Source organism: Nyctibius grandis, chromosome 14 (assembly GCF_013368605.1).
Source record: "Nyctibius grandis isolate bNycGra1 chromosome 14, bNycGra1.pri, whole genome shotgun sequence".
Taxonomy (NCBI): domain Eukaryota; kingdom Metazoa; phylum Chordata; class Aves; order Nyctibiiformes; family Nyctibiidae; genus Nyctibius; species Nyctibius grandis.
In genome coordinates this window covers 4,576,663-4,604,417 of record NC_090671.1, presented here as the reverse complement: position 1 = coordinate 4,604,417, position 27,755 = coordinate 4,576,663, and the positions used below count along the sequence as shown (strand labels likewise).

The following is a 27,755-nucleotide window of genomic DNA, read 5'->3' as shown; positions in this document are numbered from 1 at the left end:
TTCACATTCCCTACCCTGGAAGGATGGGGAGCCTGTAAGCCTGAGCGAAGATGCTGTGCCCTGGGGTGGGGGAAACCCTCCCTCTCTGGAGGGTACCACTCCTGGCCCCAGAGCCTCTGTTCTGGGTGCAGTGCTGTAGAAAACCAGGAGTTCTGAGTACAACACCCACTGGGCGAGCTTGTACCTTGCCATAGACTGTTCTACATCAAACAGAAGAATGACCAGAGATGACTACGAGTGCACCTGGACCCTCATGGCCTCTCTCGCCTCTGTTCCCTATTTAGCAGGAGGAGGCTCAGGCAGGGTTACGTGTACAAAGCAGCTAAGCTGCCCCTGCAATCTGAGGATGGGAGCTTTGCCTGGGAAAATGCTGGTGTCCGTCTTGATTAGGATGTGATGCCTCATGCAAGTCATGTGACAAGTACAAACAAACTACCTTGGCAAAACCTTGAGGAACCAGGACAGGCTGAGCTGCTTAAGGAGATTTACAGCGTGTATTTCTGTCCCGTACACTTGCCTTGGTCTGAACCTTTCCCGTCTCGGGAGCTCCAGCATGCATCCTGGATTTTAAAGATGCTCTTTTCTGTTCGTTCCTCTAAATAATCTGTAAACCTTCTTAATTTTGTGCTGTTAAACTTAACAGTGTAGTCCCAGTTACTTTACACCACCATCCTACCAGAATGCTATAAAGTTGTCTTCTGAGAAGTGCTGTTGGGATTTGTGGAGCAAAGGTCCCGTCGGCTTAGATTAGAAAATAAGTCTTGAAGAAATGGGAGAGTTAAAAGCCAGTGTGAGTGTTATAGCAGAGGTAGGAAATCGATTATGTCCTGAAAGAGAGGGGATGAAGAAACAGCTTGTGCTTGCTCAGCTCCTGTTCGTGTGTCGAGCCAGAAGTTCTCTGTTTGCTCCTGTAAGTGCCTCTTCCTCGTCGTGCTGCTCTGGGACAGCGCCAGTACCCAGAGTCTCTGCCTCCTGCAAGCATCTCGGCAGAGGATCCAGTCCTCCTTCCCCTGAGCCCTGTTCTCCCCTTGCGCCCCTCTTCCCTTGGACTCAGCTATCTTTAAGGCGGATTTTAGAGGTCCTTGACATGGTGCTGACTTCAGCCCCGGATGAATAATTCACACATGCGTCAGAGCTGCAGAGGATGTGCAGATCGACAGATAGTGCAGCATCCCTGGTCCCTGCCTCAGGAGCTGGTTACTGGAGGCCCAGCAGACCGGGCTGCAGGGCACCCAGTGTCACTGCGGAGACGCAGGAAAAGCCGTGTCTGCTGTGGTGTTGTGTTTGGTTGTTGTTTGTTTTGTTTCGTCCCCGCACCGGGACACAGGATTTTATTTTTAATACAGAACTTTAATACGTTTTAAAAATGTTAATACAGAAACCCATTTTGTCTAAGATATCTGGCAGCCATTGCCCTGGCTGATGCTCTCGAACCTGGCCCACACTTTTTTCTGTTACCCCAGTTTAGCCAGCTCAGTCCCAGACCTTTTCTCCAGTCCTGGTTGTGTTCGGTGCAGCCCAGCCCCATGCTGCACTGTTCCTTCCCCTGACACGTGCCCATGGACCACGGCCTTTACATTTCTCTGTTATTCCTCTCTTCTCCAGCCTCCATCTATGTGTTGGAACACACTCGGAACTCCTCTTTCTATTAGACAAACCCTCACTTTTGCCTCCTTTACTCCAAACTCTTTCTGTCCTTTCACCTCACGTGATGAAGAAATTGTAGCAACTGCGGATTGAAAGCGGTGCCCAGAAGTCACCTCTGCAACAGGCAAGGACAAAATAGAACCTGGTCACCAAACTGACATTTGCTTAATTTGTTCTTAAAAATCTTCATGGATGGGGATTCCTTGGCCTTCCTGGCTGACCTCTCCCGTCTTTAGTCATCCTCATAGTTGCTAAATTTCTCCTAATATCTCACTTTTATCTCCTTCTGTGCCAACTGAGCCAATTACCTTATCCCCAATGAGCGTGAGGTACAGTTTAATCAATGTCTTCTTTAAAAGTCTAGCACATCTGGTGGATTTCTGTTGCATCTGTCCTCATCTCTTTTCTCTGATGGTGGGGAAACAGGTCCCTCTGTATCCCCCCATGGGAAGCTCTGAGCTTCCAGGTGAGGAGGGGAAGAGCAGGAGGCAGCGCTCCGCTTCCCGGCAATGGGAAGAGCCTGTTAACAGCGGATGCTCTGGGAAAGCTCCCTTTTACATGGGTTGCTGGAGTGAGGACGGGGGAGAGGTTAGGGAGGAGCAAGGATGGAGCAGAAAGCAGCAACTGATGAGTCTGTGACAAATGGTAACTAAGAGGTAGGGAAGGAGGAGATCAGGGCACGTTTGAGGAGAGAGGTCTCATTTTTCAAATCTGTTGTTGCTTTCTGTCACTTTATGTGCAATCTTTGGAGTGTTGGATTAAGAAAAAAAAATAATGGGAACTGAAAATGTTTTCAGCTCCTCTTTGAAGAGGGGGATCCCTTGCAGGCTGCTGCAGAGAGCTGGCACCTGCGCGGGGGCCAGGCTGGTGCGGAGCGGGGTGCTCTCGGTGCACAGAGCAGCTCCGGTGTTAGAGCTGAGCTGTCAGTGTTTCCTCCTTCGTTTGCTGGACCGCTTCAGGGAGGATCATGGAGACCAGGCACTGTGTAGTAGTTTTTAGAGCTTACAGAGAGGGAGAACAGCAGGAAGGGTGCTCTGATTTTTCTCTTAGCCATCACTTCCAGCAGAGCAAGTGGAAGCCCGTAGTCTCCTTCTGTTCTTCAGACCTCTCCTCTTTCGCTGTTTTATGCTGAATCCCTATTCACTACGCTTCAAGTTCTCTGGATATTTTACTTTTATTTTCCATCCCGTGCAGACCTCTCCCTTTTTGTTTCCGAGGTTCCAATCGCTCTTGCTGTTTTGTGGTAATTAGGGTGGTCTCTTCCTCTCTCCTCCCTCACTCCTTTCTTTCCGTTATCCCAGTTGTCTTTATTCTTCACACTCCCCTTTCTCCTGCTCTTTATTCACCCACACCTACGTTTCTTTTCTTTTCCTGTCTTGCATGCAGCCCCGTTCCTCTCCTCTGTTCTTTCCCACCCTGTTCTCCAATGCTCTGCAGCATGTAGCCTGTTTTCCCATTGCAAATCTTGCTCCGTGAGGTTTCTCACATGAAGCAAAGAAATCCTTGGTGCCTTTGCAGCCATTCCTCTCTTCCTGTTGCTGACTCTGTCCCTCCCCACCAGCTGAGTGGAGTCTAAATAACTGAATTTCTCTAAAGAGCTCTTCTCCCACTACGTGCCCGAACTCTTGCCCCAGGGCAGCTCCCACCAGGCAGGAGGTGGCTGAGCAGTGGGTCCTCCTGGAGGCAGACACCCCTGGCTGCCTCACGCAGGGGTTAGCGGGGAGGTTTTGCCATCAGCCTTTCCAGAGGGTCGGCATCCCTTCCAGAGCAGGCGTGAGCACCACCAGAAGCCGCTGCTGGAGACTGGCATTGCCCCCGGGCTGCCTATGGAGCTGCAGTTAATATCTTCCAGGTTTGCATGTTCAGCATCATAATGCAAATATTACAAAAATGATTTGGATTCTAGTTCAAGTTTGTTTATCCACTGTCCAAACGCAAGGAAAAGCGAAACTGCTCGTAGTGCCCGACTGCCAAAACCTCCTGGCTAGAGACAGGTCTCCAAGACACAATCTCTCTTTAAGCCTTACATGATGAGGGAGGAAAAGAGGTGGCTGCTGCCCTGCCCCTCCCCTAACCTCCACTTTTTGGAACCTCCCTCCCGCCATGAATAACTCCAGTGTCTGCCACTGGTGCTGGGCAGAGCTTTGCCAATCATCCTCCCCAGCAGGAAGTGGACATGATTTTGATAGTGTCACTCTGCCACACACAAGACGCTGAATAGCAGCAAGAAAACTGAGCAGTTTTGTTAATCTCGCTGGTGTTTGGCAACCTCTCAGCAGCGGCCACAGAGGCACTACAGCTGTCTGTCTGCAGCCCCAGGAATACAATGCTGCATTATTTTATATTCGGCAGATCATCTTTCCAATCATAAGGTCTGGAATGTTTTATATATTTCCTTCTCCGTGAGGAAAGCTTCCTACTGTCACTAATGCCCAGATTTTTTTCAAGACCCGGTCTTGTGCGTTACAGAGATAAATGAATTGATACTTACAAAGCACTTTGGGGTCCTCAGGTGGAAACACAAAATATTGTGTGTATGTTTTGGAAAGGGCCTTGGAATAAGTTACATGGTATGGTGTCAGTCCCGGTGCTGCAAGCCCAACCACATCCTCCATCCAAATCCTCCTGAAGGCTCACTTTTTTTTCCTCTGATGTTCACAAATGTTAACTTGCATTGATCCTGTTCTCCCTTCTCCAATATTATTTTGGTGGAGAAAGACAGAATAAAATAATAAGCATAAAGCAAAAAAGATACAATGTGTCCCTCAGAGTGCTCTACTTTATCTGGCTCATAAATAACACACATTTAAAATTATAGCAATGCATTGGTAGTAAACCAAGAGATGTTATCCTTTAGTGTGCCCAGCACTGAGATCCTGTTTCTTTTTTTCTTTCTTGTGTTTAATTAGCATTAGTACTGTGCCTAGGTTGGGCAATTATGGAGCATAAAACCTGTGCCAGGTGACTTGAAAACGTTAGTCCCCCCTTTGGAGTATCTGCCATCCAAATCGGAGAGAGCAGGTGCCAGGAGGCAGCGGAGCAGCGGTGAGTTTGGGCAGCATGGCAGGCAGCAGTGGTGGCTTTCTGACAGCCCGGCTATCACCCAGGTTTCTTGGGACATACAAGGGGAGATGGCTGAGATGCTGCCTCAGCATCGCTGCTTCCACCAGCCGCGCAGCCCTTCCCCATCGCTGCCAGCTGCAGTACCACCTCTGCGCGTTGTTATTTGTATTTCTCGTCTGTACCAGCCCAGCTGCCTCTCAGGGCACCTCCACCCAATGTGGTGACTTCAGCTCTGTGGAACGATGAGTGGGTTATTCTGGAGAAGCAGGTGAGCCTGGACTGGTGGCAGCAGGAGCTGGGGCTGCTCCATGGCCACAGCTGGGATGCTGCATAGCTCAGTTCCCAGGGGTGGCTACCAAGTCTCTGGTGTTGAGTGTGTTGCTGTGCCCAAGTCCAGGGCCAGGAGATGGGATGGTGTTACTGACCCAGCTCAGGAAATGGAGTGGGTGAATGGTGGTTTGGCAGAGCTAACAGGCAGAGGATGAATTTAACTCAGAGTTGCAGCCATGGGCCTCAGGATGAGCCCACGTAATGAAAGATACTATTGCAAAGTATTGTTGAAACAAAGGTTTCCTGGTTCCTCTCCAGGAGGGAGATGAGGTGTATTGGCACTTGGAAAAGCACTCATGAGAGAAGGGGAAGAAAGGTCAAATGAGGATGGCACTGACCTGAGAGCTGTCAATACCTCGCTCTAGGCACTAAGAGGGTACAGGGGAGACTCGTGCTGGAGGGAGTGGAGCTAGAGATGCGTGTGGGGAATATTTGGCAGCACAGTGGCACATTCCCAGGCCCCTGTGATACCCTCTTGCAATCAGAGGGGCTCACAGCAACTGTCACCAAAGGTTTTGTGCCCCTGCTCTGTTCTGATATACCACAGATGCAAACAAGTGCCTTCTCTGAGTGATGCACGGCACAGTCAGGAGAGGCTACAACTCCCATCTGACTTGAGCTTTACAGGCATTTCATTTGCTCCTCGCTGAGCTCCTCCAGCCACCCTGGGCCGGGTTGCCCAAGAGCAGAGGCAGGGAGTGCACAGACCAGCTCCAGAAGCCATCGGTGTGTGGATGAACTTGTGTGGCAGGGGAGAGAGGCTGGAGCTTGGCTCGAGTCTCTCTGTCGATCTGAACGAGCAAGAAACTGCGGTGACAGGGGGACCAGCCTGGCCACCCTCCCTGGAGAGCCGCGGGCAGAGACGAGGCCGGGCTGGGCTGTACGTACCCGGTGCTGCGGGGGCTCCGCCGCGGTGCCTGGCAGCCGCTGTGCTCGGGGCCCGCCGGCCGGCGCAGCCCGGACACTGCCGTGCGGGGCGGGCAGCGGCGGGGCCGGGCAGCGAAGGGGCACGGCAGTACCGGGGCTCCAGAAAGGCGCCTCGGGTGCAGGCGCCGGGTCTCCCCCCTGCCCGGCTGGGGTACCGGGGCGAGGAGGGCAGCCCCGGTCCCGCCCTGGAAGCGCCCTCGGTGCGGGGAGGGCGGTGGCGGGGGCCGGTCCCGGGCCCTCCCCGCGCCGGCTTTAACCCGCCCGGTGCCGGCACCCGTGCGAGGCCGGGGGGGGTGGCCGGGGGGGGTGGCGGCCGGGGGTCTCCGGGGTCCGCCGCGGCGAGCCCGAGCGCACCGGGCCGGGCCGGGCTCCGCCGCGGCGGGGCTGAGCCCGCCGCTCTTTGTCCGCCGCCCCGGGGCAGGTGCGGGCGGCGCGGCCGGGGACAAAGCGGCCGCGGGCTCCCGGGCTGCTCCCGCCGCTGCCGCCGTGCCCGGAGCCGGGCGCGCTCCCCCGGCGCGGTGCGGGCGCGGCTCCCGGCGCTCGGTCCCGGCGTCGCCGGCGGGTTTTATGCGCAGGGCGGCCGGCGGGCCGGCGGGGGTGGGAGGAGCCGGGCAGGTTGTGCCCGCCGGGCCCTCCTCCCTCGCTCCCTCCCCGCCCGGCGGAGAGGGGTCGGGGGAGGGGGCAGCATGGCCTGTCCGTCCGGCCCCTTTTCCAGCGCTCATCTGCCCCGGGAGTGCGGCGCCGCTCCTCGCAGGGAGAAGAGGTCCGAATGGAGACAGACGGCAGCCAGCCCGGCCTCGCCTCCCCGGACTCCCCGCACGACCCCTGGTACCGCCGCAGCGGCCGCCGCCGGCCGCCCCTACCGCCCCCCCGGCCCCGGTCCCGGCCCCGGCCGCCCCCTCCCCTCGGCCCCGGCCGCCCGGCCCGGGCAGGCGCGGCGGCGGCAGCGGTGGCGGTGCCGCTGCCAACATGGCCGATCCGCGCCCTCCCCTCCCCGCCCGGCCCCGCCGCCGCCGCCGCCGCCGCCACCCCCGCGGGGCGCCGCGGCCCCCCGGCGCGGCCCCGCTCACGGCTCTCTCCTTCCTCCCGCAGCAAAATGTTCATCGGGGGCCTGAGCTGGCAGACCACGCAAGGTGAGAGCCGCGGCGGCCTCGCACCTGCCGCCGGGGCCGGGGGTGGCGGGGCCGGGGCCGGCGGGGGCGGCGGCGGGGCCGGGCCGGGCTGGGACACCCACGGTGGGCGCTGTGCTTGCAGAGGGCTTGCGGGAGTACTTCAGCCAGTTCGGCGAGGTGAAGGAGTGCCTGGTGATGCGGGACCCGCTGACAAAGAGATCCAGGTGAGAGGCCGGGCCCGCGCCTCCCTTCGCCCCCGCCGCGGCCCGGCCGCCACTTTAACCAACTTTCTCTCTTCTCTCCGCATCCCCTCTCCTGCCCGGGCTGCGGGGCTCAGGGGCTTCGGGTTCGTCACGTTCATGGACCAGGCTGGCGTCGACAAGGTCCTGGCCCAATCCAGACATGAACTGGACTCCAAGACGGTGAGATGACTTCTCTCATCTCAGGGGTGCATTTTGCCGGCGGAGCGGCTGTGCTCGGAGCAGCCTTCGATTGTAGTGTTTGATTTCCAGTTAGAGGTTGTAAACTATCGATTCCCGTTACGGATCGATCGGCCCCTTCTCGGCCCCGCTCCCCGGCGGTAGCTTAGCTGCCGCCCGAGCACCGGGCTCGCCGTCGGCCCGGGGCCGATGTCCTGGCCTGGGTCTGCAGATCCCGGTGATGGTTTTCCTCCCACTTATCGGTCGTAAGGCCCCTCCGAGGAACAGCCGTGGCCCTCTCGGAGCTGGGACACCTGAGCGTGTTTGGGGTGAGGATTCGCACCGGGAAATGGATGCGGCTGTGTTTGGGGAGAGGGGAGTGGCCGCTCCCCCCCCGCCCCCCCCGCCATGTGTGCTCCCTCCCCAGGGGTGCTGTTCCCCCGTGCCCAGGCCCCGCTCCCCCCGGCCGTGGTGGCCTGTGCCCTCCCCTCGGCAGAGAGCTTCCGTGCTGCCCGCCCCAGAGACTCCCCCGTGGTTTCCCCAGGCGAAGTTTTTGTAACGGTCATGGAGGTTCAAGACTTTATTGTCTCTGAGCATGGCCAGCGCCTGCCCATGTGGGCCACCACCGGCCTCTCGGAGTGGCGGCGACTCCAGCCCTTGCTCTGCAAGCGGGGACTGATGAGGAGCCCCGGCTGGGCCAGCAGAAAGATTTTGGTGGCTCCCTGGGCCAGTGTCGTATCGTGCCCGGTCCTGCCTTGCAAATCTGGTGTTCAGGAGATGTGCAGGCTGTTTCGGGGGGTGGGGGTGAGGTGTCTGAGTGGGAGGTCCCTTCTCTTTAGTTTTAGTGACTTGCCTTCCCCTGAATTCCTTTTCCTTATTGCTGCCCCGGGGTGAAGGTGAGGGTAGGGATGGGGGAGCGGCGGGGGCTGCGAGGGGGTGGCATGGTGAGGGGAGACGTGCTGGCTCTGGGCACGGGCTGCCGAGGAGACCAAACGCGCAACTTTTATTTCTTGCAGCGCGTGGCTCAGGCGTCCTGGCCTTTATATTGGTAGAGGGGAGAGGGCGGGAGAGCGAGACCCCCTTTCTTAGGGTTTACGGCGTGAGTTGCAGCGAGATTTATGTCTGTTCCTGTTTAACTGCCTGGATCGCTCCCTTTGATGTGCACAGGTCCTTCCTCCCCACAGGAGCTCCCGGTTAAACCTACCCCAGCCTTCCTGGCCGAGGCTGGGTCCCCAGAACTCCCAGCCCTCCTCTTTTCAGGAGTGATGTAAAGTGAGTTTTGCTCTGGGGGAGGGTTGTGGTAAAGTCTTTTGAGGAGGGCCGAGGGCTTTCTTTTTTTTCTCTTTTTTTTTTTTTTTTTACTAGCCTGTGTAAACATGGTGTCTGCTCAGCTAGTCCCGTCATGAGCCTGCGGGCTGGCATAGACCCCCCTTGGAAAGGCAAGCGATGGATGTCTGTTGTAGCACTAATCCTGGAAGCGTTTTGGGGCTAGGAGCGAGCCAAACCCCACGGTCTCCATTCTTCTCCCCGAACCGCCACTGCTGCCTGTGCGAAGCCGCTCCGCAGCCCACCGTGCGGCCCAGGAGGGCAGGGAGGGACGGGCAGGGCTGGGGCGGGCGCTGCGGGAGAACAGAAGGGCCTCGTGGCGCAGGGCGCGTGGGGACCGGCCGGCCATTGAAATTCCCGGCTGCATCTGCTCCGCTCGCCCCGCCGGCGCGGCAGAGAGGATGGGGGCAGTTTCGCCAGGGCCCGCCCTTTGTTAGGAACTTTGATCCTCTTCCCTTTTCCTTTTTATTTTTTATTTAGTGTGGTTTTCAGCTGGGTCAGAGGTTTTGGGGTGTTTTGCCTGGTAGTTGCCGGGTGAGAGGTTGGTCTTGTGGTACCGCGTGGAGCCTCCGTATGGCTTTTCCCCGCTGAGCTGAAAGGCTCTGCTGTGAGTCATGGGTTAAATGACACAAACTCCTCTGGATCTTAATTTAGGGTTTTGTGAAACTTTGCAGGAAAAGGCCCGGTGTCCTGAAGGACAGCCTTCTCTCGAGGCTCGGTGTCTCCTGGCAAGCAGCACTTGATAGACAGTGTCTGCCCAACTTGTTGCTTCGTTGTTTTATGATTCTTCCTACCCTAACAAGGGCTGTTGGCCTGATTTTCCGGGGAAACCTTGTGCTTTTCAGACTCCTCTTTGTTTGTAAGCTAGATAGCAGTGGCCTCTGGGGTTATTTATGGAAGTGCTTGATACGAGAATTGGCTTTGCAGTCTCAAGGTAAAAGATTTGTGTGACTTTGTGAAGCTGCAGCTGGCCACTGCCTTGAAGAGCGGGCTTGGCGGTGCCGGGTCGCCCTGTCGTTTCTTTGTTGCCGTTGCTGAGTTTTTGCTGGGTTTGTCTTTTGTGGCGGAGGGAGCGATCTGCGGCTCTCGGGCAGCGCTGACAAACGGAGCACAGGCAGCCGCGGAGGTGCGATGAGCGGACAAACCTGGGCCTGAGGTCTGGCGGGTCCTTCCCTGCCCTCCTCCTGCTTTGGGGCACCGATACCAGCCGGGTTAACGCGGGAGTTACGTGACCTGAGCCGTTAAACGGTGCCATAGGTGGCCTGAAGAGTGTTACTGAGGAGCCTGGCCAGCCCACTGGTACACCTGCGACGTCAGTGGGATTCCTTGTCCCCAAAGCCTTGGGGGGTGAAGTGGAAGCGGTTTGTGCTCAAGTGACTTCCACTCACTGCAGCCTGATCCCGGGCTTTTGTTTTTTGGGTACAATCTGAGCAGTTCTGAATGCTCTTACTCTTAGCAGATTTCTATCTGGGTTTGTAAAAAGGATCCATTACGTCAGTGGGTGACACTGAAACACAACTCCTCCAGGGCTATTTGTTTTAACACCAGAAATGAGGGAATAAGGTACCAGGGCTTTTGCTTTAATTAGAAGGACTCCAGCCACTGAGGAGCGGTCCAGTTCGAGTAACTTGAGTCCGGCACTGAACTCGCTCCCCTCCGCGTGTTCCCAGGGCTGGCCCTGCAGTCGGTTGCCCGGCCTCCCTCTACCTGCAACAATAGCTGGTTGTGCAGAAGAATTTGTGAAATGACTGCCTGCTCCCTCCAGCCAGGAGGACGCGTTATCTCTGCCCAGTTGATCACACACCGGGTAATGAGAAAATGAGGCTGAGCTTAGCATTGCTGAGTATGAAAGCATCTTCTTGGCAGGAGCTGAATGACACTGGCTGAGAAGTAAAAGACAGTAGATTATTGTTTTTGCTTATTATCTGCCATCAACCTCCTGGTCTCCTGCCGTCCCCTGTCCTCAGAATTCGCTGTGGGTGTCTGCACTAGCCAGGAAGCGCTGGGGGGGGGTGGTGTGTGTGTGCGGGGAGAGGAGGGACGGCTCAGAAGCCCCAGGGAGGCACCGGAGGGTATGCTAATCTGCTGGCGCTTGGAGCTTGGGGAGGGAGGGTTATTTTTGAGTTTATTTGTGCTCTTCACTTTTGCCTCTGTTTACTTACGTGCTGAGTTTATTTATGTTGTAGGCTGTGAGTCAGGATGGAGGTGGGGAAGGCAGGGAGAGAAGCTGGTGGAAGGGTGCGGGGAGGCCAAGCTCCGGGGCTGTGTGACAAGTGAAAGGACGCGGGATGGGAGGGCGGCCAGGCTGGAAAGCTGAACAAAGAAGCGAGAGGAGCTGGAGAAACACAGCTTCCTTTTGGGCTGTTTGAGCTGCCGGGCTGATGGGACGATGCTCCAGGCTGCCCTCCCAGCTGCAGCCTGTCCAAGTGCGGGGATGAGCCAGACCTGCCTTTACCACAGGTCTTTGTAAGCTGATTTGTAGGCCTGGATTATCCCCGATGTGATGTAACTTTACAGGAGTTGCTGTAAAAATAGGCTGTAAAGAAAGAGGTGGTGGCTGAGGAGGAGAGGAGGCTTCATGGGTGTTTGGCTTGCAGCTGCATTAGTGCTGTCCCGGCTTTTGTGGTGGTGTGAGGCCAATGCAGGCGCACGCTCATCCGTGCTGAGCCCAGCAGAACGCACGGCACCTGGATGGCGGCGCGGGGACCGGCAGCTCCGGCCGGCGGCAGGTTTATAGAGAAGCTGAACAGGCACAATGGAGGGCTCAGCCTGCGGAGGGGAGGCATGGCGTCATTGTGTGCGGCGCAGGCTGGGGAGGGGGGCAGCACGCTGCCCTGCGGCCGCAGCGGGGGGCTTTGGACTCCTCGATTTAATTTGTGCCCTCCTGTCTGCTCTGTTATTTCTTCACCCTGTGTTTTGTGGGATAAAATGTTTGGCTTTTTGTGCGCTACCTCTTTTCTGTCCTGTTACTACCCAGGTGAGCTCTGTACTTGTAGGTAGAGTGAAGGGGGAGAGGAAGAAGGCAAAAGAAAGCACTTTTAATATGAAGCTGGTGATGCAGGGCACCCAGGGGCAGGCCGGGCGGGAGGGTGCAGCCGAGCCTGTTAATCCCAGCATGTGATGGGCTCTCTGTGCGTCTGGCCAGCGCTCAGCCAGAGACAGACCACTGCATGCTGGGACTTGTAGTCTCCCTGGATTATACCTTACCGAGAGGGAAAGATGTCTGCAGCCAGCTTCGTTTTCTGCACCTCAGGTAGATTCTTTGGGTTTTTAGCAAGGCGCCACGTGGGCAGACAGCTGTGCGCACGGAGGACGCCCTGCGTTTGTAAATAGGCAGCAAATGCGTGTTCACCTGTTCTTCCCCACATCTCTTTCAGATTGACCCGAAGGTAGCGTTCCCCCGCCGAGCACAGCCCAAGGTAAGCACTGCGGGCAGCCCTTGCCTCTCCAAAGGGTGAAATCGGTGGTAGTGAACCTTGTCTCTCCGTGCAAGGTTGCCAGTGCACTCCACAGTGTCGCTCCCTGGGGTTTGCTGGGGACTCACCTGGAGCGGGAGCTGCTCTGCTGCACCACTGGCGTGAGGTGCTGCGCTGCCGTACGCTCCGGTCGGGCTTGCACACAGTGCCGGGGGTTTGCGTGGCAGTGGAGGAACCAGGAGGTCCCTCGGTTGTACTTTCAGATGCGCTAGTTAGAGCTGGTGAAATAAATGCTGCCCAGGGTGAAGTTAGTCCCTCCGAGGTTGCAGCCAGTGTCTGGAAGTTTCAGGCCGAAGGAGATACAGAACAGCTCCGTGCTGTGATATGATACAGGTGGAAAGAGGGTTGTGTGTGTTCACATGTGTGCGTACGAATAGGTGTGTGGCAGAGACGGGGAGACGGATTTTATTTTGTGAAATACCCTTGTGTGCTTCAGCACTGGAAAAGGCAGGAGGAGTCTGCTGTCGGACTTTATCTACAAGAGGCTCTGGCATTGAAATGTGCAGTTGCAGGAACTTTTTCCAGGTGTGCAGCTAGAGACTTTTAACTGAGGAGCCAGCAGCAGGCTGGAGACTGCCTTTAGACTTTGGGTTTCCCTTTGACTTTGCTCTTGGATGGAAGTTTTAAAGTTCAGAATCTCAATTCCAAGTGCTGTCATGGGAAAAAGAGCTGGGGAGAAGCAGAGAGGGAAGAGAAGACTGGTGCCGGGAGGGAAGTAAGGGGGATCAGGCACTGAGAACAATTGGTGAGCAGGTATCCCGAGTAACTGGAGCCGGGAAGCACATGGTAGGAATTGGGTTAATTCCATTAAGCAGTTTGGTGACAGAAGGTGCTTTAGTGTTAGAACGGGCTGCTCTCCAAGCCAGGGAATTGCTGCGGATTAGCCCTGTGCTCCTTGGGGTAATTAGGACCATGTGTTCCTCTGAGAGCAGGGGTGTAGCCAAGCAGCTAAGAGGAGGATGCAGCTGGAGAGCCGGTTCAAAGGACGTCGGTGTGCCTCAGCCTGGCAGCAATGGCCCCTCTCAGGGCAGTTAGTTTTCTTCCTTGTCCCAGTTGCGTGAGTGACAAGCGGCAGAGGGATCTTCTCTTTGCCTTCTTGCAAAGGCAAAAGAGATTTAACTGGGAGTTGACTGGGCTCCATTTAAGTGACAGGGGAATGGGTGTGAATTGAGGCTTATTCCATGCGAGACCGGATGGTTTGCAATTTGTGAGCGAGGAGGGTGAAGCCTGGGGAGCCTGCCTGCGCTGGCAGGGCTCCTGCCCGTCTGCCCGCTCTGGGAAGCAGGGCAGGCGTCTCTGGGGGAGCCTGGAGGAGGCCGGCTGCGCCAAGCGGCAGGGCTGTGGGCAGAGCTGGAGGGCTGGGGAGGGCACAGTCATGCCCCATGTCTTCAGGGCAGAGTGAAGGTGCCAAGAGAGCAGCGGCAGGTTACCAAGGGAGAGGCTGGTAAGGTGCAGTCTGACAAAGAGGTGGTGGCTGGGCGCTGGCACGCACGATGGGGCGGTGCAAGGGCGAGAGCGTGCCTTGGGGTCCGGCGTGGGACAGACCTGCTGGCCGCCTTTGGCTAGGGGACCTCGAGAAGGTGGAAGCTCAGCTGCAGCAAAGGGGCAGGCGCTTCCTGGCAGCAGAGGGGAGTTAGTGGCCTTTTGAGTCCTGTTCTCCGCTCGCTCTGGGTTTATTCGGTGAATTCCTGTCCTTCCCTTTTCCAGATGGTGACCCGAACAAAGAAGATATTTGTGGGTGGTCTGTCCGTGAACACTACTGTGGAGGATGTGAAACAATATTTTGAGCAGTTTGGGAAGGTAAGTCTCTTGAGTGGTGTTGGATCAAAGCTGTTGCTTCTGGGGCAAAATGGAGTTTTCTGAACTTCTGTGGAGGCGGGATTAGGAGCTTGTGAGTCTTTTGCATGGGGTTAAGTAGATTGAAGGTCAGTCACAGATGCTGGGTGGTTGTAATGTCTTTGTAGGGGCTACAGCCAGTGACTCCTGCCCTGTGATGATTTGAAACAAAAGAGTTTGTGCTTGTTCCAGGAGTCGGTAGGACCTGGGCTAAGGGAAATGGGTTTCCAGTTTTTCTCTATCCAGAGGCCTCCTGTGGCCTGCAGATTTGCAGTTTGTTCAAACACTGGAGGACGGTTTGTGGACACTCCTAACAGCATGGCTGCAGCAGCAAACCTGGGATTTTGGCCTGTTTCTAACTCTAAGCCTTGTGATTGATATTTCGGTAATACTTTATTAAAAATAAGCCTTTTGGTCCTGAAACTTCTGCTGAGTCTTGGGCAAGTAGTGATGTTGTTGTTGGATTTTTTAAGAAAATTTGGCACTACGGCTGTCCCTTATGGTGGTCTGGCTCTACTGTGCCAGCTGGTGGCTCAGGGAAGGGTGGGCTTGTGTGGGTAGAAGTCACTTGTGCCATGGTCTGTGAAAGCCAGGTGTGCAAACTGCGAGTCGGGACCGAATCGGAGGACAGAAGGGGGCTCAGTCTTGGCCCTTTAGTCCCCTGTCAGGAGGCTGTGAGCATCCCCAGGAGCAATCTCAGTAGTATTAGACTGAAGGATCCCAAGATTTTTAATGGGATTAGGAACTGAAGGGGATCATCGTACCCAAACGCTGAATGAGGTCACCTCTGGGGCAGGGCACTGTGACTGTTTCACTGTTGTTCAGTGGTGTTGTGCATGGGTTTGCTGTTTGGGGCAGGAAGTGTTGGATTCTGTAGCTGTTGGGACCTTCCTGCCCGGCTGTGGGGGCAGAACACAGTTTGCTGGGCACTAATCTGGCCAGGATGTTGCTGATAGCACCATGAATGTGGAGGAAAGTACCATGGGAACTGTAGAGTGTGAGGGATGAAGGCTTTGGTATTAATTTTTTTCTGAAAGTTCCTGCAAAAGGCTCAGGTTATGTTAAGGCACATTAATTGGTGAAAGGAAGGGGAGTTTTGTAACCAGTTCTGCCATATCGTTGGAACTTTTGGGCTGAAAATTTGGAACAAGTGTTTGCTCAGTACCTTTGTTCAGCTTCTGAAGTCAAATCTGCATGTCCTGGTATGCTGTTGTGACTGCAAAGTGGGACTCCTTTGTATTTCTGTTCAGTCCTGAGAGAAAGTGGCAATAGGAAAAGTGGTCAGACATCCCCATGTTTGCTAGTCATTAGCTCTGTGTGGTTTTATTTTCTATTAGAAATAAGCAAACTCTATTGTGTCCCTAAGAGCTTTTACATGGTGTCACTGAAGATGTCACCACTAAAGGTGGCGTTGTCCGTGTGTCTGTGTAGTCTGAAGGTTGTTGGTTTGACTTGCACGTGCTTCTGTGCTGCTGACAGTTGGTTTGATAAGAAAACAAAATGTCTTGGGCATAATCCCCTTTTAACCTTAACTGTACCCCTGTTACTTTGAAGTAGAAGTATGTCACGTAGCACTCTTGTTTACAAGCAGTTACAGTCGCTCTGGTTTGAGAAGTACTTTCCAGTTCTTTTGGGGTGTTATGCTGTTATGTTCCTCTTGTTTAATGGTCATGTGCTGAAAGGTGTCCTGACGTCAGGAGACTGGCAAGAACTGGTTGTGTCGGATTGTTTTCTTGGGACTGGGCAGAAAGGAGAGTTCTGCATAGCTCAGTGCGATTCATTCTGAAGAACCAGCATCCCGGACAACATCCGGCGCTCAGATCTGCATGAGGCTGATGCAGCTGGCCTCTTGGCTCTGGGGAGTTTCCGTGGGGAGAGGGCAGGGCTGGTCAGATCGACTCTCTGGTTTTGGGGCAGTTTTCTGACTCATCTGACCCATTTCAGCTGAGGAGAGACTCCTCAGAGCTCTTGTATAAAGCATCTCTCCTGGCCTGTAACCGTCCTCCAGGCTAAGCCTCAAATAATTCACCAAAGGCGAGGAGAACTGTTTCCTGAGAAATTCTCTCCAGTCAGTAGCGCCGTATGGCTGACACGCAGGGTCAGTGGGAAGGCCTGTTTCAGAGGAGACAGCCTCCGTGGCCATCCGCTCCGGGGTTCTGAGCCCTGAATGTGCCGCTCTGTGGTTTCTAGGGCTAAGAAAAGCCTGTTGCTGTCAATTTCAGATGTGACTCATGGAGAACATGATTTTGGTACACAAGGTCTTTTGGTGTTTGTTTATGATACTCTGGGGCTTCCTAGCTTTCGGAGGTCTCCTAGGATCCCTTCTTCAGAGGTACTCTTGGCACCTGACTCTGTGGTCTTCCGTCTCCTCAATTCATGGCACCTTTAAGTGAGAGGTGGTGAAGCTTCAGTTGTGTTATCCTCATCTTGGAAAGCCTCTCTGAAAAAATATTTTTTAAGTCATTTGGGCCAGTACTTCTTCTGGAATTGGATTGAGACTGTCTGAAAAGGAATTGTTAAGGATGCCCTTTTGAAGCATTTCCTTGGAGGACTTACCCTCTGAGGAAATGGCTTTGTCTGTATTCCCTCTTCTTCCAAGCAGCCCCACAGTTTTCTAGGATCTGATGGGAGAAAAATTGCTCCTCTTTCCTCCTGCCTGTCCAGGAAGGCAGGAGAATGATTAAGATCTAGAGAGGAGAGAGAGGGGAGCACAAGTCATCCTGACTTGATTCCTCAAGATCAAGGTACCAGGTTCCTGAGGGTGATTTTTAGTCAATCTTTGAGAATCCAGCGGCAAGCTCAGTTTGGATGTCACCTTCAGGGAGAGATCATCCTCTGCTTCTGAGGACAAGGGAGTACAGACTGCAGAATGGGTTTTGCATGAAGGTTATCTTCTAGGTAACCCTTAGACTGCAAGCCTAAGTGTGTGTTAGATTTGCCACCACTTAAGGCCTTTAAATTAGGATAGATGCTTTTTGAAAAATACATTTTAGTCCAGACAGAAAGCGCACACATGCTGTAGGAATTAGGAGAGGAAGTGCTATGGCCTGCAGTACAGACAAGGTCAAATTAGATTATCATAATGTTCTCTCTGGTCCAAATCCGTGAACTGCAGTTCACAAGTCTACTGAGGTAGCTAGCGTCGGTGCCCCTCGGCTCAGAAACAACACACCTCGTGTGTCCGTTACCAGGAAACAAATAGAAGTTTGGTTGGGCTGCAGATGAAATGATTTCCCATTTCATAAAACAAAATTCCCAAGTCTGATTTTTCCATTTTGGCATTTCCACTTACTCTCCTATTTTGTTTTGTTTTCTTTCTTTGCTGTGTCCAAAACCTTCTCTCAGCTTTGTAAAATGGAAGTGGCAAAAGAAAAATGAAAATGTGTGAGGAGGAAATCCAAGAGTATTACTTAGGGATAAAGGAAGAAAGGGAGAGGTTGGCACCCCAGTTCTTCATATAAAAATACTTGGTTTTAACAGGTACAAAAGGTGAAGCTTCAAAGAGGATCCCAAATACAGTGTGAGTTTCTCTGCTTCAAAGAAGGATCACTTTATTTTTTTTTTTTCTTCCCAGAACTGTGAATGAAAAATAGGGGCTGCTGTTTTCCTGAGGAAGAAAATACAAAAGTTTTTTTTAGTACAGTGAGAGAGACTGAGAAGTGCTCTCAAGCTGGCTATGGTTTGTCAGTGCAGCTGCTAGGGTGGGATCTCTAGGAAACACTTCTGGCTCCAAAGCTCCAGTCTCTCTGCGATGCAAGCTAAGGCCGTGGACATGCTTTCTAAAGGAGATTACTTTTTCAACTGTAGGACAGAAGTCCTGGAAAGAGTTGCATTCACAGTATGTGTAGCCAAGTGTCTTGGCTTAAGTTGGATGGTGTTGGAGATCTTTAGACTGCACAAGGAAGTATTTCAACAGCCTCTGTAGGTTCAGGCTACCGCCCTTACTGAAACCTGAAATGGAGAGGAGGAAGGTATCTTGCACCTACCACCTCAGGCATAGCTAGTCCTCTGTCTAGTTCAACACGTATGAGGATGCCTCAAAGGAGCTCAAGTCCCAGCTTCCTCCTTTGCTACTTCAACCTGTGGGAACATGTTGTTCTGTATTATTTTTGGGGAGGGTGGGGAAAGGGGTTGTCCATTAGAGCCATTTCTTTGGACTGTTGAGTCTCTGATTTTGTAAGCAAGGTTATTTGTTTCAAATCATAACTGAAAAAACTCAGATCATCTTTGTCTTTCAAGGGTTGGTCTGATGAGGTTTTGTGGTAGAGAAAGTCAAATAAATTGCAAGATAGGAGGCTCAGAGCAAATAAGGTCTTTCTTGTCATGGAGCTGATCTAAGCTGTGAAATCTTTACCCCAAGATGTTGTTGCTAAAATTTGCATAGGCTCCAAAATGACTGGACAAATTAATGGAAGGTCTTTTAAATACAGACATCCCTTTCAGTTCAGGAAATCACCAAATCACAAATGGCTGGAGGATGATGGAGTATTCTGGGGTCTATTGTAATATCCTTGTCTTGTCTTTATGTTCTTCCAAAGGTGTCTGTTGTTGGTTGGCGTCTTGGGGGGTGTTGAGTAAGGTGGGCCTCTGCGCTAACTCGGTGCAGCCAGTCTTTTGTTTGTCATTAGGAGAGAAGTTGGTCCTTTCAGAAATTAGAAATGCAGAGGTACCAGAAGAAACGGGGGCCTGGACCCAATTCAGGTGTTTGAACTCATGGTTTTCTTGTGTGCTTTTCCATTTTGTGAAGCAGAAGTGCAAGAAATATATTCACAATGACGTCTTTGCATGACTCACTAATCATTTGTGGCTCCAAAGGTGCTTAAAAAGTGCTTAAAAACAGTCTGCATCTCTCCCCGGGCCTGCAGGTGATCTGTGTATGTGGATGAGTCGGTCATGAAAGCTCAGCCTCTCCGTGAGGCAGATCATGCCCAGAGAGAGAGATCTGCTCTCTAAAAATATCCTGGAAGCAAACAAGAAAAAAGATCTGCTGAGGTCCGAGGATGATTCTGACCTTTAGGCTGCCATCTAATACTCAGTCCAAATTCTGGACCGTTTGCCTCAGACAGGTTCTGAGATCTCGCTCGGACAACGACTCTAGTCCTGTCCCGACCAAGAGAAAACCACTGTGTCTGAGGCACTGGATTTGATGAGGGTTTGCGCGTCTGTCACAAATGCATATTCACATGCACCTGCCAGAAAAATGGTGTGGTTGACATGGGTATATGAAATGATTTTTCCCTGCTGACTGATTGGAGAACCTTTAGATACTGATGGGGAATTTCTTTAAAGGAAGACTTGTTCCTGTGCTTACAGTGGGCATGATTTCCCTCACTTTGGATCGGGAGAGTGTTAACTAATTAATCCTTAATCTGCCACTCTCTGGATATTTCAGGGATCAGTGCTACTTGTCAACCTGCTGTGGATTTCCAAACTGGATTTTGGATTTTCTTCCACAGATCAGAGGGCAATTTATGCAAATTCTCATGCGTAACATGGTTGCAATGAACAGATGGGGAGGGGAGGAGAAGGGGAATCTGATCACCTCTCTTGCAGCAGTAGGCAGTTTGGCTTGTGGTAACAATGCCACTGGAACAAAGGGTTCTCTGTGCTCCGCATCTGGTAGGCAGATAGCCAAAAATGCAGTACCAGTAATGGTCATTCAGGTCTTCAGTGGTTCATTTGATATTTGCCAGGTGCCCGTGGTGCAGTAGGAGAGTGGGCAGGAGCACCTGGACAGGCTGTCCCGCTCACCTGTGGCACGGAGTGGGCTCTGCCCCTTGGCTGAGTCTCTTTTCCCAGAGTTTTGAGAACGGCTCTGCAGAGTGGGGTAAGAAGGGTCCTCCGGGAGCCGTGCGGGCACAGCTCGCCTGCTCCCTGGAGCCGGGCTCCGGGTTGGTGTGTCCTCCTCCCCGGAATCGGCCTGTCCTGTTCGAGCAGCTGGGAGAGCCTTGCAGGGTGGCTAATGCCCTCTCTTGATAGGATGGCCAAGTGATTTATAGATGGTTTGGTTTATATTTCCCATGTTGAAGCCGTCTCAGCAGCTATTATTCTTCTGCCTCATTTTTCTACATATATGTTGCCATGGTTCCTTCTAGGACCAGCTGAGCCATCTTTAGTTGCTGTTCAGGTGGAAGCTGCCTGTCTCTGCAAAGCCTTTGCTTGAACATTTACAACTTTCTTCAAGATCTGCCCGTGTGGAACTGCATCTAACATTTCTCATCAAACTTGTGTTGGAAATTTTATTATTATTTTTTTAATCTGTATGAGGCTGTCATTGGCTTCCTCCTTTGCAGACACCCATGACTGTCCCAGGAAGAGTGAAAGATATTAGAGTGGGACTAAGCCATTGAAAAAAATCAGGCCTTTTGGCCAAGGCCAGGTGGATCATAGTGCATTCCGTTCTGGTATGAAATGCCTCCTATCTGTGCACTTGAATGTTTTGGCTAGGCTGAGGGCTGCTTTGGTGGAGAGTCTCTCTCTGAAACCTGTGACTGTCACTTTTCCTTCTGTCACCACCACACTGCTCTCATCAAAACCAGGTGCTGGTTCGAGAAGGGCCTGTCTCCTCTTCTCAGAAAGGTGCTGCTTGCTGCAGGAGGTCTCAGCAGTGCCAAACCCATGGAGGGCTAGAAGAGCTTCCTCCCCAGCGACAAACCTTTTCTCATTTTCTGACTGTGTTTCTTCCACTGAGCTAAAGTCTTTATCTTTCTTCCTCTCCCATGTGGTTTTCCAAAGCAAGAGAGCCACTGGAAATGGAATTGAGAGGAGGTGAAATTGGACAGCTTGGGTTTAAGGCTCAGGGGTGTGGTACATACCCCTGAAGTGCCAAGTATCTGCCAAAGAAGTAGTCTCCTGTGGTAGGGCTCTTTGTGAAGGATACACCTAGAGAGCAAGAGTCACTGCTCTTGGGACCCCCTCCTTTTTCCTTGAAGTTTTTGACCCTTGTGGCTGAACACGGGGAGGGACATAATTCCTCAAAATTAACAAACCTTGAACTTCTAACCTCAAATGTTGGATAACTGCGGCCTGGACCAGCAAGTTAAATCGTTCCCTGGGAGAGAGCCTTGACCACTAAGCTAAACAGTTTTCTAGTAAAGTGATCTGCTGCTTTTGACTATGTTTAAAGAATTGAAACAAATATTTATTTAAGGGACGGGAGAATGGAGAGAGACAATTTGCCCAGCAAAAAAGCCTTTGTTAAAGTACAGTTATGATCACAGATTATTTTCACATGCTATTAAAAATGAATTTAGGGGTGTTTCTGAAACTCTTAAGTGCTATTTTCCACACATTTCTACATCCAGTTCGTGGGTTGGTCACCTGTTTTGTCTCTGCCAACCATCAGGGACTGGCTGGAGATGGCACCTCCATTCCTGTCCCACTGGAGGGCCCAGACCCCCTTCCTGCCCCTGTTCCCCCATAGAGTCATAGAATCATTTTGGTTGGAAAGGACCTTTAAGATCGAGTCCCACCGTTAACCTAACACTACCAAGTCCACCACTAAACCATGTCCCTCAGCAACCACATCTACTCATCTTTTAAATCCCTCTGGGGACGGTGACTCCACCACTTCCCTGGGCAGCCTGTTCCAATGCTTGATAACCCTTTCAGTGAAGAAATTTTTCCTGATATCCAATCTAAACCTCCCCTGGTGCAACTTGAGGACATTTCCTCTTGTCCTATTGCTTGTTACCTGGGAGAACAGACTAACACCCGCCTCGCTACACCCTCCTTTCAGGTAGTTGTAGAGAGTGATAAGGTCTCCCTTGAGCCTCCTTTTCTCCAGACTAAACACCCCCCGTTTCCTCAGCCGCTAAGACGTGTGCTCCAGACCCTTCACCAGCTCTGTTGCCCTTCTTTGGACTCGCCACCCTCCCCAACACCACACCCCTGCCTCTGTGTCCCCTCAGTCCCTCACAACCCGCCTCAGCCCAGGCCTTCTGCCTCCCTCTGGGGGTGGATGAGGCAACCTGGCGCCTCTTTCCCACCAGAAGAAGGGCTGGGATGAGGACAAAGTGGGTGCAGGAGGGGTCTGGCTGTGAGACGTTGCTCCTTGGGGGGTGAAACCCTTGTGTGTGATGGCGGTTTGCCCGTGATGGCCTGCGGGAGGGCCTCCGCCCCGCACCCCCGGCCGCCCTCCCGCAGACCATCCCAGGCCGCGCTGCGTGTGAGGGCGCCGCCGCTGGCCGGGAGGGCTCGGAGCCGCCGCAGCGGGGCGGCTTTGTGCCCGGCGCTAATCCCGGGCGGCAGCTGCCATTGGTGGCCGCGTTACCATGGCGACGGCCCCGCCGGCTGCCGCCTTTTGTTGGGGCCCGGCGCGGCCCAGGCGGGAAGGGCCCAGCGCGGCGGCGGCGGAGGGCGAGGGGGGGATGATGGGTTCGCTGCCACAATAGCAGCCTGCCGTGGGTTGCCCCGCCACGCCTGGGTGTTGGCTGCGGGGTCGTTGTTTGGGGGTCGGCGGGGGTCTTTGGTGGGAGGCGGCCATGGTGCCTTCATCCCCTCAGCGAGGGTCTGCCCTTGGTGTTTGGGTGGCGGTTGGGAGCCTTGCGAGCTGAGGCAGTCGGTCGCCGTCCGCTCTCCTAGCTGCAGAGCAGGGGAGGTGATGGAAAGAGCTCGGAGGGAGCTGGCGTGAGGCCGGATGCCCTGGGCAGGGTGCTGGAAATGGCCGCTCCCTGTGGACGCAGGTGAGGCCTTTCTCCCAGCTCCAGTCTGCAGCCCGTCCCGCTGGCCTTTGTAGGCTCCAGCACTACCTCTGCGCCCCGCCGGGTTGCAGGGCACTGCTCTATCTCACATCAGTGGCTACGTGCTGTCTGAGACCACCCAACTCATCTCACCTGCTGGAAGGAGACGAGAAGATGCTCGTGTATAGGTTTTGTTGGCAATAAAACCCACCAGTTGTAGCCACACGCAGAGTTGGGGCCCTAGAGTTGAGTGGAGTGAGACTATTTCACATATTGTGTGTATATACACATAGATATCTATCTTATACTTAGTTCATGGCAGGAAACAGCTTTCAAACAGAGTATGTGTGTTATTGTCAATATGTATTTTGCAAGACGAGTACATTTTGGGGCGCTGGGTAGACACCTGATCTCAAAGCACCAGCAGAAACTTAGAAAAAGGCTCAGACAGAGGAAGGCTGCAGCTCTCCTCTCGGCATATGGAGTGTGGTTTGGGATGAAGCGGTTGCACGTCTCCCAGCTGAGTGCTCGAGCGCTATGGGAGTGCCCAGCCGTTGCCTGGGACGTTGCTGTAAGGTGGTTTTGTGTGTGGACGTGCACTGGGCTCTGCCACTTGCAGCTGTCCAGGCTCTGTGAAGAAGAGGTTGTTGCTGGGGCTGGTCGGACAGAATAAGTCAGCACCTGGGCTGTGCTCGTCCCCACTGGGTTTTTCTTTCTCATGCCCATCTCTCACCACAGTGGGTTTGTGGGCTCCTGCTACCAGAGATGAAGTCTTTGGGAGCAACACCAACGCCAAGTGCCATTGACACAGCCTTCTCCCAGTGTTCACTGGGGAGGGGGGGCAGTTATGTGCCTAGCCTTTCTGCGAACTGGATGGAGGAACTGATCTAGCTTTAAAAATTAACAAAACGAACAGTAAAACCTCTTGAAATATTTTTAAGCCACGTCAGGTTTCCCCCCAGCACATCGCAGTTGTGCTGGCACCGTGAAGGGAAATAGCGCAGGGGCAGGAGCGAGCGGTGATGGGGAATGGCAGAGTGATGAGCTGCTGTCAGGCCCCAGCTCCCTGGCTGTGTCTTGGGAAGCTTGAGGAGTTGCTTTGGGTCTGTGTGAAGTCTTACGTCCCCCTTGGCTTTGACTGGATGCCTGGCACATTTCTCAGGTGCTTGTTGACTTGGCTGAGGGAGGCTGAGCCAGGACGGGAAGAGCACGGGATGAGGAGGAGCCAGGTTGTCTGTTGTCACCTGGTTCTTGTGGAGTGGACGTGTTAGGCAAGCCCAAGGGCATCAAAGATGATCTCTGTCTGCCTGTGGTGGCACTGGAAACGTTAGCAAGGGCTCCTTCCATCTTCGTGGCACTGAGGTGGAGGCAGGTGTCCCATTTGGTCCTGGGGGGCTGAGGCTAGGAGCCCTCTCCCTTCCCTGACCAGGGCTGTTGGCTCTCCGTGAGCGAAGCCAGTGGCTGCCTGCGCTGGGATGTGGGCCATGCTCTGCCCTCACCAGTGGGCTGTTCCGGAGAAGGCAGCAATGCGGATGCTTCTCGGCAATGAGGCAAGGGAGTAATCCTTCCGCCGAGTCAGGGGCACACGGGGCTCGCTGCTCTGGGAGTGGCGGTCTCGCATGGAGGAGGAGGAGGAGGGTCAGGGCAGCTGCTGGCCGGAGACTGCCGCTGCCTCCCCTGAGCACTTGCATGTCCAGTTTCATAATCGGATTAAGGCAGTGGTATTAGAGAGGAGGGATGGGTCAGTGGGACAGGTTTACACTGGGGCTTACACGGAGGGGATTGGAGGGTATTTGTTAACCCTGCTCGGCCTGACCCGCAGAGCGGTGCGGATGCGGCTCCGCAAGGCAACACCCAGTGGGAGGATGAGGGGGAAAAGTGGCACCAGGCGGGGATGTGCTGGGCGATGTGCTGTGCTGGGCGATGGGATGTGCTCGGGGATGTGCTGGGCGATGTGATGTGCTGGGGGAGCCAAGCGGCCCCGGGCCGGCGGGGGGATGGGACCCGGCCGCCCCTCCCCCCGGGCAGGCAGCCCTGCTCAGGCCTTGCAGTAAATTTGCTCTAATTACAGCCTCCAGCAGTGGGAAACCTCACGGAGAGGAAAGGCTGCGCGGGCTGGGGGCGGGGGGGCCTCCCAGCTTTCCCAGGCAGGCGCTGTTGTCTGAGGCCTCCGCTTCCCCTGGCGCTGGGAGGCCCCTTGTTCCTCTCCCCTCTCCAGCTTTACTTCTCTCCCCCCGCCCTTTAATTCTCCTCTCCTTTGAGGCTGGGATTTGGGAACAATGCCTTCCCTGCTCCTTGCCCCCCGGCTGGAGCCGCAGGCAAACCATCGGGGTCCCTTGCTGGCGGAGGCCGGGCCGAGGGGGCTCAGCTCGGCAGCACCTGCCCCAGGCTGCTGGGGGGACCGTGCTGGTCATGGCTTGGGAACGTGCCTGGTGTGGTAGCTGATGTGTGTATGTGCACACACCCTGTCTCCTTCTTGGGGATGGGAGGCCTCATCTTGATCTCTTCTGGTTTGGGAATGCCCAGGAACCTCTGCGCGAATGCGTCAGAGGATGCTCGTGGCAACAGCAATAATCTGATCCGGGGCTCTTCTCTTTGCAGGTGGACGACGCGATGCTGATGTTCGACAAGACAACCAACCGACACCGAGGTGAGAGCGGTCTTCTGGCTGTAGGAGAGGGAACTGCGGAGGGTTTGCCTCCTGCCTTGCCTGGGGAGGGGTTAGTATCCCAGCAGCAGGGCACGCGGGTCGCAGCTGCTCTTTATCTTGCCTCCAGTCACCCCATCCTTTTTCATCTGCATCCTTTACCAGTGTCCCTTACAGCACAGAGGGCTTTTGTCCAGTGCGTTTCCTGTGCTGTAAACTCGCCGAGTTGCAGATATGTGAGAGGAGGTGGCCCCCTCCCCTGCCCGCTTACCTCCGTGGCTCCAGCCCGCAGTGTGTGTCTTACCTTGTCCCGAGTAATCTGAGCTCCGGGAAAGCTGACACGAGAGCCTGAAGAGTGTCTGCCTCTCGCCCCTTCCTCGGCCCGGAGCCCGCTTGTGCTCCCAGGTCACCTTTTCTTACCCGAGTCTTGGTGGTGGAGTCTGGTTACAGGATGGGAGCAAGGCTGTAATATTTGTGCTATCCGGACCCAGTCCCTGCCTCCTGCTCCCCCAGTGAGTCTTCAGACCGGCTGCCCCAGAGCATGGCAGGGCTCGACATTAGCAAGCATTGCACCAGCTCAGAGATTTATTTACAACAACTTTGGCATCTTCCAAATCAGGGCCAGTAACAGCCCTGTGGTGGGCCACTCTCATGTCTGTGTGGTGTTTGAAGCACTTCCAATCACCTCTGCCCCCAGAGCAGCGAGGGGACGCTCCCTTCTGCTCTCACTACACTGTGCGCCCTTCAGGTTTTTGCTTTTTTCTAAAGCCATTAAATCTATTCTGGTTGCCTGGCCTAGGATGTCGTTCCAACTTCATCTTAAAAGGAGAGAGGTGTTAACCTCTGTTCCTCCATGGGTGCCTCCCAGTCACTAGCCCAATTAAAGAGTCGTTGGGCGTTTCCGAAGGAGCAGGGGAAGCTGCCAGCTGCCGTGTTGGCACTGTGGGGCTCTGCCCAGGGCGCAGCAGGCCTGGTGGGGGTCTGGTGGGGCTCAGGACTGGTTTCGGCATCAGGGTTTTGCTCTTGAATTCCCGAGCTCCTCTGCTCGTGGGTGTTGAGGTGAATGGTTTGAAACTACCTGGGCACAGACAGGCAGAGGAGTTTATGGAGAGACTTTTCTGGCAGTATGGAGAAACAGTGGGGTTCTGGGCAGCAGATCCCCGTCTGTTTTTAAAAGTTATTTTAAAGCACCATGGAACTGGCCAGTTCTGGAAAGCGGAAAGCTCTGCTTAATCCCAGCTTGCTTGTAAGGCAAGCTGAAAGACATCCTCCCACCTGCCTCAGTTTTCCGGGAACGGCTGCAGTCAGCTGAGAGGCGTCTAGTCTGCACACCCGAGCTGATCTCTGCCAAAACTGTCAGCGAAGGGGTTGGTGAGGGAAAGGAGGTGTCAGTGGGGGCCAGGAACACGCTGTCCTGCCTTACCCCAGATACTAACCTTACTTTGGTGAAGCTTTGCAAATCGCTTTGCTTGTGTAGATCTGTCTTGCTCTGTACAAGTGCATTGCTGATATTTGCCTACTTATGCAAGGCTTTATGACCGGTGACTGAAGAGGAGACGTGCGGGGTGTTGTTGCTGGTGGGGTGCGTTTAGCGAGGACGGTGATGTCCTGGCAAGCAGCTGTTCATTTCTCCTCTGACTCTCTTTGTGTGAGCGTCTGCTGGGATCCTCCCCAGCATTGTCAGCCATGTGGTTTGCCTTGCAAATAGCAAAGTTTAAAAAAAAAACCAAACAATCACCAACTTGATTTTGAGAGCAGTTGGGTTCAGAGAGGGTGGGAAGTACAGGTCGAGGAGGAAAGGGGAATCTATAAGGGGATGGTCCTGTTCTTCTTGTGCATAAAAGCAGGATTTGCTGGAGAAGGAAGATGAGTGACAGCCGGTTTGGAAAAGGCTGATTGTACCGTCCTAGAAGCCTGTGGCTCCTTCTCTTCTCCTGCCAATAAGAGGATGTGGGTAGCGGGTGCAAACTGTGCAGAGCTCTGACCTGATCAAGCAGTTTTCCCTTCTCTTCAGGTTTTGGGTTTGTCACATTTGAAAGTGAAGACATTGTGGAAAAAGTGTGTGAAATCCACTTCCATGAGATCAACAACAAAATGGTGAGTGTCTGGGGCAGAACCTGGGGGAGAAGGGACAGAGACATGGGATGGAGAAGAGGGCAGTGGCACAGGGGCAGGGCATGAGGCACTTGGGTCCCAATGCACTTTCTCTACAGTGGGGAATTGGATTGAGTTGTTTTCCCCAAAATCACAATAGCCAGTCTGGGAAAGAAACTCACAGTGTGGAGGTGAAC

The 27,755-nt window shown here is 54.0% G+C and overlaps 1 protein-coding gene across 2 annotated transcripts in view; it reads left to right on the top strand.

The window, feature by feature from the left end:
* The first annotated feature begins 6,643 nt into the window (after positions 1–6,643).
* MSI1 (musashi RNA binding protein 1) overlaps positions 6,644–27,755 on the top strand; it is a 30,407-nt gene continuing 9,295 nt past the window's right edge. For both annotated transcript variants that reach the window (XM_068412656.1, XM_068412655.1), the window contains exons 1-8: positions 6,644–6,795; positions 7,060–7,100; positions 7,222–7,303; positions 7,417–7,501; positions 12,202–12,243; positions 14,008–14,100; positions 25,419–25,467; positions 27,479–27,561. In XM_068412656.1, coding sequence (XP_068268757.1) covers positions 6,737–6,795; positions 7,060–7,100; positions 7,222–7,303; positions 7,417–7,501; positions 12,202–12,243; positions 14,008–14,100; positions 25,419–25,467; positions 27,479–27,561 — 534 coding nt within the window. In that variant the 5' untranslated portion in view covers positions 6,644–6,736. The remainder of the gene's footprint in view (positions 6,796–7,059; positions 7,101–7,221; positions 7,304–7,416; positions 7,502–12,201; positions 12,244–14,007; positions 14,101–25,418; positions 25,468–27,478; positions 27,562–27,755) is intronic.